The following is a 12959-nucleotide window of genomic DNA, read 5'->3' as shown; positions in this document are numbered from 1 at the left end:
ACCCTGTTCCTGCATATCTCTTCCCACTTAGTTCATGCACAGTCCGAGTAACTTTACAACCATGTGATTTATAAGCAAAGTGTCTTTTTGATGAGTCTCACAGTCTGGAAAAACCTGCTTGGTAAACCCAGGGTGACACCTCCTAACCAATGAAACCTTGTTTGCATATTTAGCTGGGGATAGTTCATGGCAAGATCTGAAAATATGCTGACCATAAAGAAGTTAATGTAAAACTCCTATGCTGGATATCTGCATAAAGTGTGTTCCACTGCTTACAGATGTTCTGAGGCAGTTACCAAGAGACATATTTAAAATAACTACAGTATGTGGGATTTTCTGTGTTTCAAAGGATGTAATAATGTATCGGCAAACGAGTCAGATAGAGAAATGTTATTTATTTGCAGATGCAAGCAAACCATTCTTAAGAAAACTTGGGCAACATACTTTTTTTCAAGCTCTAAAAATTACAGAATTTATTTTCCAGCATCCTCTCTGTTATTTGTACTTTTACTCACATTTAAAGGTACTTCTTTTGTTACATAACTTTTGGAGATTAAAAACATAGATACTTTGGAGATTAAAAACACTATTGTAAAAGCACAATATTTATTTTCATTTACCTAAAGAAAACCATCTATTCCAAAAATAAATAGCAATGGGCTCTTACATACTCTACTTATGAAGCACAAGGTGTGAATTCTCAGTCTAATATAAGCTCTGTCTTGGCATAGTCTACCAAATAAAAATAATGCTAGGTAGTAAGACCAAGACATACATGCATGCATATTCCTTGCGCCTTCTTTAAGGAACCATTAAACAGGTTTTATAGCACACCTTCCAACCTCAGCACAAAGCTCAATGTGAATTCAATTAAAAATGAGATTGTTACCCATGAACTGTTAAGCAATATAATGGATAATTAAACAAACATAGGTGCAGTATAGCAGATAAAATAATTTCGAAATGAGGACTATTACTTTGTGTCCAGCTCCCATCTACATGTTGGAGCATGGCAACTATATCACCTTACGCTCCCCCTGCATACAGTTCTTCCTGGTATTTGCTGTTCTACATTTGCTGTACTGATCTGGTACTGTGGCGATCGTTTTCCAGGCTTCTCGCTTCAAAGGCTAGTGTTTTTTAAGACCAAGCTTTCTTTCTGTGTGCATGCACATGCGTGTGTGTGCACGCGCGCGCACGCGCACACACACACAAACATCCAGGATGAATGGGAGGAATATTTCACAACTTGACTGCCAACCCACACAGATAAAGGTGGATGGGTAGGAACAATTAAGACTTAACTGCTTCTCTCTTGGGAAGGAGATGGTTAATTCACAAAGTTTAGAAGTTGTGTGCATAGTCCCTTGAATGATTGATTGGTTTGGAGCAGAAAGGAAGAGCACCAATTGGTTGGTATTCTTTGTATCCAAAACAAACTGTCACATTACACTTAAAATCTATGCTGGAAAGGTTTCATTTTTGGTGAGATTCATCATCTTACAAAATATAAGCAGTCTGCTTTCCTGTTTTTTTTAAAAAAGCCCATCTATTGTGTTTCACATTTGGTGGGTCTTCAATATCTGTAATTGTTGGAAGATGGTTCAGAGGCATTGTGATGCAATGGTTAGGTTACTGGTGAAGGACTGGGTTCAAGTCCAACTTCAGCGGCAGAAATTCATTGGGGGACCCTGAGTCATTTTTTCCTGGTCAACCCAATTTCCCACTCAATGTTGCTATGGCGAAAATTGATGGAATGATTGTAATCGGTGGTGGGATTCAAACTTTTTTACTACCGGTTCTGTGGATACTGTAAAATCTCCAGTCAGAGGAGGTATTTGCTGCTTCTCCAAACTACTCAATATTTCTGCTACCAGTTCTCCAGAACTGGTCAGAACCTGCTAAATACCATCTCTGATTGTAATATATACGTCCTCAAAATCCTGAGGAAAAACAGAATATCAATCTAGAATATGAACGCTTTGGCTGCTTCTTATTAGTCACATCAGCAGGCAGAATTATACATCTGGGTGCTGGAGTGAACTATCCTAAACAGGCTTGGTTCTGGGAGAAGGAAGGCAGATTTGCTTGATGGCAAATTAAAAATCAAGTTACATTCAGATTGCTCTAGAGCAGGCATGTCCAACCCATCACCCATGAGCCACATGAGGCCCTGGACAACTGGTAATGCAGCCCCACAAGATCGTAAACTTTTAACATTATTATGTGATTTTATATTCATTAACTGTACTATATATTTTGTATGTGGAGCAAGACAATTCCTCTTTACTCCATGCGGCCCAGGTTGGATGACCAGGCTCTAGCGAGTTATATTTACATATCCATGCTTGTTTGCTGTTGCATAATATACAAGAGTGCTAATCACTGAAAGAGTCATGCTGACATCTTGATAGCCTTGTCTACAGCATGCCAAAAATGGTAACACAAGCCTTGTGAATGGTCTTGATCTTGACTTCAGACTACAGTTTGCAGAATCACTTCCTTCATATAGTCTTAACGTTGCTCTAACAAGACTTCAGGCCTGCTAAGTGAGAAAAGGCCCTCCCTCTCTCTTTGATGAATTAGAACCAGAGCCTTTGGTCCCCTTTCAGGGAGTGATGAGAGCTAGTTGACTGCAACTCAATTTTGTGGCTGTGAGATCTATGAGCATGGACTTATCTTCAAACTTCCTACTTATCTGCTAAGTTTTTCAGTGAAATTGTTGGATATAATTTTTTTGGGGTGGGGGTGGGGGTGAAATCACTGAGAAGTTCTGAGCCACACAATAATGGTTTCAATTTGGTTCCTGGGCTTGGAACTTCAGAGATTAAAAAGAGAAGTCCTTCTACTGCCACCTGCTGGTTTGAGCATGAAAAGATACATCGTGTTCATCTATTGCGTTAACCCAGTATGATTTAAGAAGAAGGGTAAACTTAGTCACTGGCCACAATATTTGGAGGTGCTGCCTTGGTTTAACTGAACTCTAATTCTTAGACAACAGTTCAAGTGGTGCAACTTCCCATCTCACTAGGGTGAAGCATTGGACTTGTTTGAAAGGCATGGTGTTTTGATAGAAAGAAAAGGGGACGATCCATCTCTTCCACCCTGTAATTCAGCAAAGGATTTTGAGTATGTGGTCCCCTTTTCTTCTGTTAGGAAACAAAGGAAACACACTGGAATGGAATCCAAGAAAAGGACAAAAATAATCAGCTTTCAGACATCCTGGTTGCCTCTTCTCTTCTGTAAGTATCCTTTTAAAAATCAAAATTGGTGCTATCCAGAACAAGCTGTATTAGCCAACACACACAGCTGCTGATTAGAAACATAGAATGTCTTCAAGATTCCAGATGTCAGAATTTAATCACTTCCAAGGAACTTAAGAACTTAAATTCTGTTTCTGCAACTCACATGGTCACCGTATTAAAAAAATGCTTAATTATAGCATAGTTCAAAGTTAAGGGACCTTTACAAATCTGTATTTTATGTTAGGCAGAAATTGTCTCATAATCTTATTGTTACATTTTTTTGTTTGTTCATTTTCTTAGCATGCTTTGCTGATTTTAACATCTGGGTAATAGGTAGACGTTTAAAAACTACAGAATTACATAAAAATGGGTTTTGCAAAGCTGAGTGATCCCAATAAAATAAACCCTACATGCAGCATATATACCCAAAATTAAGTTCCATTGAATTAAATGAGGCTTATTCATAGTAACTGTATAAAGATTATAACCTGTAAAGTTATTTGGTATAAAACAATCGAAAGAACAGAAAAGTATAATAGATGAAGCATTGAAAATGTAAAGTGTTTTCTATAAATCATTCTAATGCTGTACTCATTTATATTTTACTTATTCTGAATAAATAAACAAATCAAATACATGTCTATGGAAGAAATGAATATCAATTAAATAAAATACAAGAGGAACAGAAGATGTAATTTTTATCACTGAAAAAAGGAGTACAATTTGGTGAAATCTACCTGCATCTTGGGATCCCATTTAAAAGTTTGTTCTGTCAAAAGTTATGTTCAGATCAGAAGCAGTACAAGATCTTCACAAATGATAAAAGCTGAAGAGAAGTCACCACATGCCCTACAATTCAGTAACAGAGAAAAACAGTAGAGAGGAAGGAGTTTAACAGTGGACTCATTTTGGTTACTCCTGGATTTCACAATAATGTAAAAGGAGAAGCGTGTTCAAAAAGAAAGCAACAGTGTGATTTTTGTCTTACAGACAGTGTTTGGCATTGAGAAGCATTGCCTCAGCAGAACATCGTGAGCATCATGGCCAAATTGCCATTTTGTTTTGTTTTATTTTAGGGATAGTTTTAGTCTCTGGCATTTGAAGATATACCTTTGTGATTTTCTATGTCCTGTGCCAAAATAACACAACCAGCAACAACATGTGCCTCAAACTGCTGAGCATTTAGGGCAAGATAAAGCTTTGTCAGTAAGTTTGGGGTCCACATATCTAAAAGGACCCTCTGTACACACATCATTCTATTTGTTCAGGAAAATCTTCAGAGGAGACCTGCATTCAGTACCATAAATAGAAGAAATTCATTCTGGATTTTAAAAAAAGAGCCTTTGCTATGATGATATTCTGATCTTGGAACATCTGAAGAAGAAATGCTTGGAAAGCACATCTGGGGGAAAACCCAAGAATTCATAGAGCCTGAATATGTTTCATTGATTGTCCTTGATTATAACCATAATTTTGTGTACACTGACCTTATGGGCACATACAATATAACTATAACTACCTTTATTCTGGCAGGAATTGCAGACCTTTAATAACTGTACAGTAACTACAGTAGATTGCCTCCTGGATGAAGCATTAGAAAATCACTGGTGGAAGCTGGCCCTGATTTCTGAATTGCCTTTCTCTGACCCATTCCTGTTTTAACTTAACTTACCTAGTCCTTTGCTCTATTGAATTGCTTTAAGAAGTGCTCTGCAGACCCCCAAAATTTTCTCACGGGCAACTGGCAACCTCTGCTTTAGAGAACAATAGTCATGTGTGTCTCTCACCTTTCACTATTTTATACCTCATTGATTACAACAGGATATTTGAGCTACCTAGGATGGACAAGGAACAGGAATGAAGTTATCCCAACATTTAATATTTTTGTAATGATCATTTGGTTAACAGAAATGGGCTTGCTAAGATTCAACTATGAAAATATCCAGAATCATGTCTTATTAATGCTGATCCAAAGGCAAAGTACTATTGATTTGTATTGTTTCAAATACAGGTGAAATGCAAACACAGCTCTTGAAAATAAATCATTAACAATTATCAAAGTGCTGTATCGTGGATAACGTCTATGGATTCGCAGAGCTGGAATCTATATGCTCTTTCTCTTTAAATGAGCAAATTGGTTGTATGTGTAATGAATGAATCAGCAAATTAAGTTCCTTGACCCTTGTGCCTCAACATTTGATTGTCCCAGCAAATCTGGAAATTCCATCACTTTGAAACTGTTGATAAAGCCCATACACAGAGAGCTAAATAAGTATACAGGGAAAAGTACCATGTGCTAAAATGTTGACGCATAGTTTCCATCACAACCTTGTCTTTCCAGTAAGTTTGTGCATGTGTCAAAACTATATATTCCTTTAAACAGAAAAAATAAGAATGACTTTGCAATGTTGTCAACCTTTCAACATAATCCAGACTAGGAAACCAAAGCCAAGAATACTGTTACTACCTTTGTTGTAAGGCCAGAGTATCAAAATCCCACAAATCTAAAATGGCTTCCACCTCCCCTGCTTTACATGCCAGAAAACTAGAGAGACTCAATCATGTTTCAGATGGAGTCTCCAACCAACCCTATTCCTGCTTCAGATACAAATTTCTCTTAGCAGACCATTGCCTATAGGTTTATTCCTGTCTCCCATGATTATTCTCACAACCCATTACAAGTTGCTTTATTATTATTATTATTATTATTATTATTATTGAATTATTATTGGTGAGAGAAAATCTCACCAATAATCTAGAAAACTCAAAAGGTAAGAAGGAAAAGAAACCAAGAACAAACAACAAATATACTTGTGAACATACATATGAATATGCATGTAATATTAAGCAGAAGTAATATGTGATATTAAGCAGAAGTAATATTAAGCAGAAGTAATATTTCAAATTTCCACATTTAATATTTCTTCCCAGAACAAATGAAGATAATTTTTTAAAAGAAGCATTGCTAACATAGATAAGAAATGGCCAATTTGAATGAATGTTTCCAGAAAGGATGTTGGCTGGCTCCTGGGATGGGTTATTGGGGAAGATGGTTGTGCATATCAGAAGGTTCTCTAAGTCAAAGGTTCTTAATCCTGGTTTGGGGACTGATACTGGTCCATGGCCCGCTAGGAAGTGGGCCACGCAAGCAGTGAGCAAATGCTCAAAGCTCCATTTGCAAAAGCGGCAGGTGCATGTGTGAAACCTTCCTCCCCACCTCTGCTGCCACCACTGGTCCTTGGGGGGCGGGAATGGTTGTAGACTACTGCTCCAAGTTATCAGGCGTTTTCAGCAGGTGTCATAATTTGGCAAGCCTTGGAATGCACAGTCCCCTGCCTATTTGCACATTTGTTGGGTCTAATACCAAGTCTAGCACAAAGAAAGTCATAATAGAAACCTCTTGGTTCCTATAATAGTTTATCTAATTCCATATGCCTCACCTTATCAGCTCCTGCTTTCTTTCGGTACACACCAGAGGTGGTATTCAGCAGGTTCTGACCAAATCTGGAGAACCAGTAGTGGAAATTTTGAGTAGTTCAGAGAACCGGAAAATTCCACCTCTGACTGGTCCCACCCCCATCTATTCTCTGCCTCCTGAATACCAGCTGATCGGTTGGGTCTTCTTTGGTTGCCCTACACAGGAGAACGGAGCTGAAAAGCAGGTTAGTGGGGTGGGGAGGGAATGGGATTTTGCAGTAGCCTTCCCCTGGAGTGGGGTGGGAATGGAGACCTTACAGTATCCTTCCCCTGCCACACCCATGAAGCCACGCCCACCAAGCCATGCCCACAGAACCAATAGTAAAAAATTTTGAATCCTACCACTGGTATGCACAATAATAACTAAACTGCTAGCCTTCAATAAGGACTTATTTTATCTCAAGGAAGTGAGCAAAACCCACCCACAAACTGCATCACTGACCACTCTCAGTAAGTCATTCAGGCAACAAGACTTGTGTGAAGAAGAGAGGGGAAACATCTTAATTTTAACACCAGAACAGCAAAAGATGAATGCAAGTTGCTTCTTCAGTGACCTCTGAACAAGATGAAAGAACACGTCTGACAAGAGTTATCAGGTAATAATTGAGCTATGAGTTGGGGACATGAGGTCATGCCCTAAAGCTCTATAAAACTTATTTACTTTCTTGTTTATTACCACGGACTGTTTTCTCAGTGGGAACTTTTGCCTCCTTCTACTGATGCTTTTGATGCTCTAGTCTAGCCAGTCCTATGGATATCCTACTGCATGCCATCAGGCTGGGATATTATGATTTCTCAGTTCTCTGCATTTTCACACTGAAATTGTACTTGGCAAGTTTTGCTGGTGGGGTGGGAGGAGGTCATGATTTATAGCAACCAATCATTTCTGAAACCAAAAGCAGATTCAAATAGACATATAGTATCTATATACTATAGGGTATATAGGATATTAAAGTATCCTTAATCACTGTAAAAGGAAGAGTTGCTTAGACTAGAGTGCTTCTTGGTGGCAATCTTAGAGTATAGTCAGATGGCCAGGAATTTCACAGGAGGATGGAGAGCCATTGCTTGGCAGATCTGGGAGCTGAAAACCCATTTTCTGTAGAGAGACACTGTGTGCTGATCAGGGTGCTTTAAAGATCGAAAGGGAGATTGGACTGAGACTTATCCACATAACTAGCTGATTGCCTTTTGCCTGTATTTTTTTCCCTTCTAGATGAGAAATGCTATTTCCAGGAGGAAGGGCTGAGGAATTTTACAATTTAAGAGAGAGATTTATCTAGATTTTACCATGTGCAAAGATTAAATTAATCAACAGAAGTTTGGTAGCACCTTTCCAGGCTAATAAAATTCTCCCATTGCAAAGATTACCCTATTCATATTCAAGAAAAGCTCAAGTTAGCCACTTGTATGTGCTCTCTAAAATGGTTAAATGTACTTCTTTGGTTAAAGAGCTGCAGTGGTGCAGTGGTTACAATGCAGTACTGTGGGCTAATTCTACTGACTGCCGGCTGCCAGCAGTTTGGCAGTTCGGGTCTCACCAGGCTGAAGGTTGACTCATCCTTCCATCCTTCCGAGGTGGGTCAAATGAGGAACCAGATTGTTGAGGACAATATGCTGATTCTGTAAATTGCTCAGAGAGAGCTGTAAAGCATTGTGAAGCAGTATATAAGTCTAAGTGCTATTGCTTTTGCTAAAGATATTTATTTAGTTCCCAGTGAAAACAACTAGCCCTCCACCTGTGGTTGCTTACATATATTTGCACATGACCACAATGTTCTTGGGTGTAATGAGGAAAAAAAAAATCCCAAGACAACAGCTTCTATTTGAAGGGAGAAATTGGCAACCTTGAACCGTAAGGAATTCTTAAAATTTGTTGGTAAAGCAAGTGAGCCATATTGTTTATAGACCATAAGATAAAACCTGAAGAAATGATGGGCTGTGGAAGCAAGAGTGGAAAAATAATGTAGACCCTGGAAAGAAAATAGAGTTAGCAGAAAATTTCATCCAACTACCAAGGCCAAGGTGTCATTTGGCTGTTGAACAAGCAGGTCAATAAGTAGTATTGTAATAAAGAAAGGTAGCAACTCTCAGCAGGGTTAGAAGCCAGACCAAAGTTCTTTCATAAGATTCAAGCAAGAGATGAAATATGGCACTAAGAGCCTAGAGTCTCTCCAAGAGCAAGATTTCTTAAACAAGAATAATCCAGGAACAATGAAAATGCTTAAAATATTATATGTTGTTTTTGGCAACTAGGACCTAGAACTGAAAGCAATTGAGTCCTATCAGGATTATGAAGGATCAACTTGGGTATGTCTAGTTTAAGGAAAAGAAGGACTAGGGGTGATATGATAGATGATAGCAGGGTTCCACTATCTAAGGGGCAGCCACAAAGTAGAGGGAGTCAAGCTATTCTCCAAAGCATCTGAACACATTGTATTGAAACAATGGATGGCAACTAATCAAGGAGAGGAGCAACCTAGAATTAAGGAGAAATTTCTTGACAGAACAATTAATTGGTGGGACAACTTGCCACCAGAAGTTGTGGGAGCTCCAACATTAGAGGTTTTAAAGAAGAGATTGGACAACCACTTGTCTGAAATGGTGCACAGGTGACAAACTCACCGTGTCATGTTGCCGTCACGTGACTTATCATGTTTTTTTTCTCTTCACAGAGCTGGGATGGGTGTGGCCTGCGTGTGATGCATCCAGCTTGCAGGCTGCCAGTTTGACATCTCTGGTAGGGTCTCCTGCTTGAGCAGGGGGTTGGACAAGAAGACCCCCAAAGTCCCTTCCAACTCTGTAACTTTAAGCCCTTTCAAAGGCTCATCCCTTGCAAAATTGTTACTCATGATCTGAATCTTTCCTTGGGGTCTTCTTTGTTCACAAGAAACCCTGCCTTTTACTCTTCAAATATTTGGCAACTGTTTTCTGGATTAGGTAAGAATTAAGCTTCCTTCTGGAGGCATTTTCCACACTTTGAGGAAGAAACCCATGCTCCTTGAACAACTAAGATTCCATGGTCCTTCTTAAAGAGTATGGTGTCCCTCAGAAAGCTCAGGGTGTTCCTCCAAACAGAATTCTGGATTTTGGTTATGATTTACAGCAGGAAATAAGCTGTTGAATAATAAAGGACTCTCCCTTAATAGTTAATTATTGGCATTCTGGAATTACCGGATATAGAGTCAAACAGAATGTCCTGTACTTTGGGGAGTGATATTTAAAAAATGGCTTCTGTCAAATGCATAAACCTTAAAAAGGTTTTCCAATATATTACCTTACTAACTTTTCAATGCATTATATACACACATCCTCAAAAAGAAGGGTGTGCATGTGTAATGTATTGAAAAGTTATCCTGAGAATTATGGTCAATACAGACATGAGATGTATCCAGACATGAGATACATAGATAGACATGAGATAGACATGAGATGAGATGAGATGGACCCAGTATCAAGCTAAATAGTAGAAGATTCGGGCAAAAGAAAGCTCTTCCTCATGTAAGATCACAGAACTCACACCAAGCAAGTTAGATGGCTGTAATAGGGCAGGTTGTTGGAAAATTAAGCTGTCGACAACTATCACTTGTAATTAATGCTGTGCATGAAATGTTTGTGTCTCCTCGTAATCTTTCCATCATTTTCTTGTTATCCATTATGAGGCATAGGATATCAAAGATAAATCTTTGATCTGATTAGGAGTGAAGCCTGAAAAAGTCTGAAAGTCTCTGCGGTTGTGAAAGTTTCAAAGCACTTCTTTAAACCAGGCACAGCCTTAAAACACAGAGAGAGAGAGGGCGGCGGGGGAGGAAGCGAAGGCGAGAGAGGAGAGGGGGAGAGAGAGGTAGGGAGGTAGGTTTCAGGGACTGTATCTGAATTATATGCTAAACTAAAAAATGGTTACAAAGCATTCATCTAAATTGCATTTCAGATGTTATGTATGATGGGGAGTACTGCATCTACTCTCCTGGATGAAGTTTTTTTTTAGCTTAATATTCATGCAAACATGAGTCTTAATCCACATAATTTTGTACAGTGCCCAAGTTGTAGAATTAAATACAGTATATTAAGAAAATTTCCATTGAAGTTGAGAGTAATTATTTAGTGAACCTATTTATAGCAGCTTAGGCATTCGAAGAAAAGTGATTGCAAATTTTGGTCATTCCTTTGTGCTTGTGTTGTATGACAAAGCCTGGCCTCACAATAATACAGCATTGCCCTCATCTAGTTTTACCAAATCACCTTCAGAGCATCAGACATAAAAGCCAAGCACAAATGCAGCACAAAACGTTCATTTTGATCACAAATGACTGGTGGAAAACACCTCCATCCCTGTCCTTGCATATAGTCTGCACACAAATATATCTAAAACACGTAAAACAATCATGATGGAAGAAATGGCTTCTTATCACAACAATACAGTACATTCGTTATCTCAAGACAAGGCCACGATTACACATTTTTGTCATACTTCTGATTAAAGAACTTGCAATAAACATTGATCATGAATAAGCTGATCCTTCTTTGAGGGACATAAACAAGAGAACCGGACAGTAATTTATTCCATTAGCTACATACTCTGTGAAGTAATTCTCTTGGGAATTTCTTTTTATCCTTTCTGAATTGATTTCTGTTCGCTTTAAGAAAAATAAGAGTTCCCCAGAAAATTCCATTGTTTTTCCTCATCCTATTTCCCCCTGCCCCCTCATAATTTGGTTAGCTTCCTCCCCACCCACCCAGGAACATCAATTATAATTTAATCAAACATAATGTAATTGAGAAGCAACCACCTGGCAATGCCCTTTTACTATCACTCTCTTCTCAGCCAAAGCAAAAGATAGGAGAGGGCAGATTTATTAGGAATTTACCTCTTTCATGAATCCTTTTTTTTTTTTGAAATGCTATTTTCTAATAAAGCCAGTGGGAGAACTAGCTGTGTCGGCTCTATTAACTGACAAGGCTGATCAGCTTGATCCTGGGGCCTCTGTGAGGGGGAAAAGCAGCTTTGCCTATAAAAGGCATCTTCCTGTTCTTTTGTAAATGTCAAAGAATGGGACTTTTCCATAAGGCTTTCGTCAGGTACATGCAAAGCTCCCAGCCTGAATATGCCTCCACCTCTGCTGGCAGAGCCCCTGTACATTTATAGAGGAGGATCACTTCCTCATTCAGTTCCCATGAAGACCCCAGCTTGAGAAATTTGGACTGTTCTTTTTTTTTTTTTGTAAATTTTATTTGAGTTTTCACAAAGAGAAAAAAATAAAAATAAAACATCTTTTTTGAAAGCAGCCTAATCCCGGGTTACATTTCTTCGTACAGACACAAATTCAGGTTCATGCTCATTTTTATATTCTATTCCATATCTTATTACTATTTTACATTTTCTGCATAGCTTCTCCCGTCTTTTAATTTTCTCAAATTTATTTTAATTATCTCATCTCAATTCAAATCATTGTATTTATATTTTTTGTCTGTCCTGTTTCAATTATCTATTATCTTTTCTCATTAAACAAAATTTCTCCTGTAGTTATTGATTGGAGTATGATGCCTTTATATCTTTTCCCTAAAGTTATAACATTCAATATAATACATAACTTCCATTCAGATTCTGCTTGGTACATTCTTAAAATACACACTATATTCTTTAAAAAAGAAAAAATTATAAATGCATATAATTAAAACAACATTCCATTCCAATTCAATTCTATCTTTAATATTAATATTCATTAAAATCTTAACATCTTTAACATTACTTTTCAATTAAATATCATACTTCTATGGGAACAATTATAAGCTTTCCATAGTTAATTCCCCCCCTTCTTCACTTATATTTTATAAAACATTAACTAATTAAAATGTTCCTGTTCCTTCCTAATTCAATTTTCTCATTTATTTTATTTCACTTATTTTATTCACAAACATTTCACTAAATTGCACTATTTTATCCCTCATTTTAATCATACATTGTTTCCAATTTTCTAAAATTATTTCTATTACTAATATAACAATACAATCTTGTGTACCTTTACAGAATCCCTTTTTCAGTTAGATTTTCACCCATTATCTCTAAATAGGCCCTGTTTCTCTATATCTTGCTCCGGTCCTTTGTAACTTCTTTTCCTTTCCTTCTTCCCTCTCTTCTTCTCTCTCCCCTTTTTACCCCTTTGTCTCTCTACCTCTATTTCTCCCTTCTGTATTCCCCTTTTCTGTTGCTTTCCAGTATTATACTTATTTTTTGAA

At 37.8% G+C, this 12959-nt stretch overlaps 1 protein-coding gene across 4 annotated transcripts in view; it reads right to left on the bottom strand.

Moving 5' to 3' along the window:
* Window positions 1-11708, bottom strand: part of SLC11A1 (solute carrier family 11 member 1) — a 45041-nt gene extending 33333 nt beyond the window's left edge. The window contains exons 1-2 of one of the 4 annotated variants that reach the window (XM_087920534.1): window positions 11591-11708; window positions 3983-4094 (exon numbers count right to left, since the gene is read on the bottom strand). In XM_087920534.1, coding sequence (XP_087776660.1) covers window positions 3983-4001 — 19 coding nt within the window. In that variant the 5' untranslated portion in view covers window positions 4002-4094; window positions 11591-11708. Of the gene's footprint in view, window positions 1-2; window positions 72-3982; window positions 4206-11590 lie in introns of those variants that run through there. The other 3 variants (XM_087920536.1, XM_087920533.1, XM_087920535.1) reach the window with 3 other exon arrangements.
* Between the last annotated feature and the right edge of the window lie 1251 nt (window positions 11709-12959).

The sequence above is a fragment of the Pseudonaja textilis genome, chromosome 1, assembly GCF_049901715.1.
Source record: "Pseudonaja textilis isolate UNSWEBS1 chromosome 1, rPseTex1.2, whole genome shotgun sequence".
Lineage (NCBI taxonomy): Eukaryota > Metazoa > Chordata > Lepidosauria > Squamata > Elapidae > Pseudonaja > Pseudonaja textilis.
Note: the sequence above shows the minus strand (reverse complement) of the source record. Positions and strands in the feature narration are given on the sequence as shown.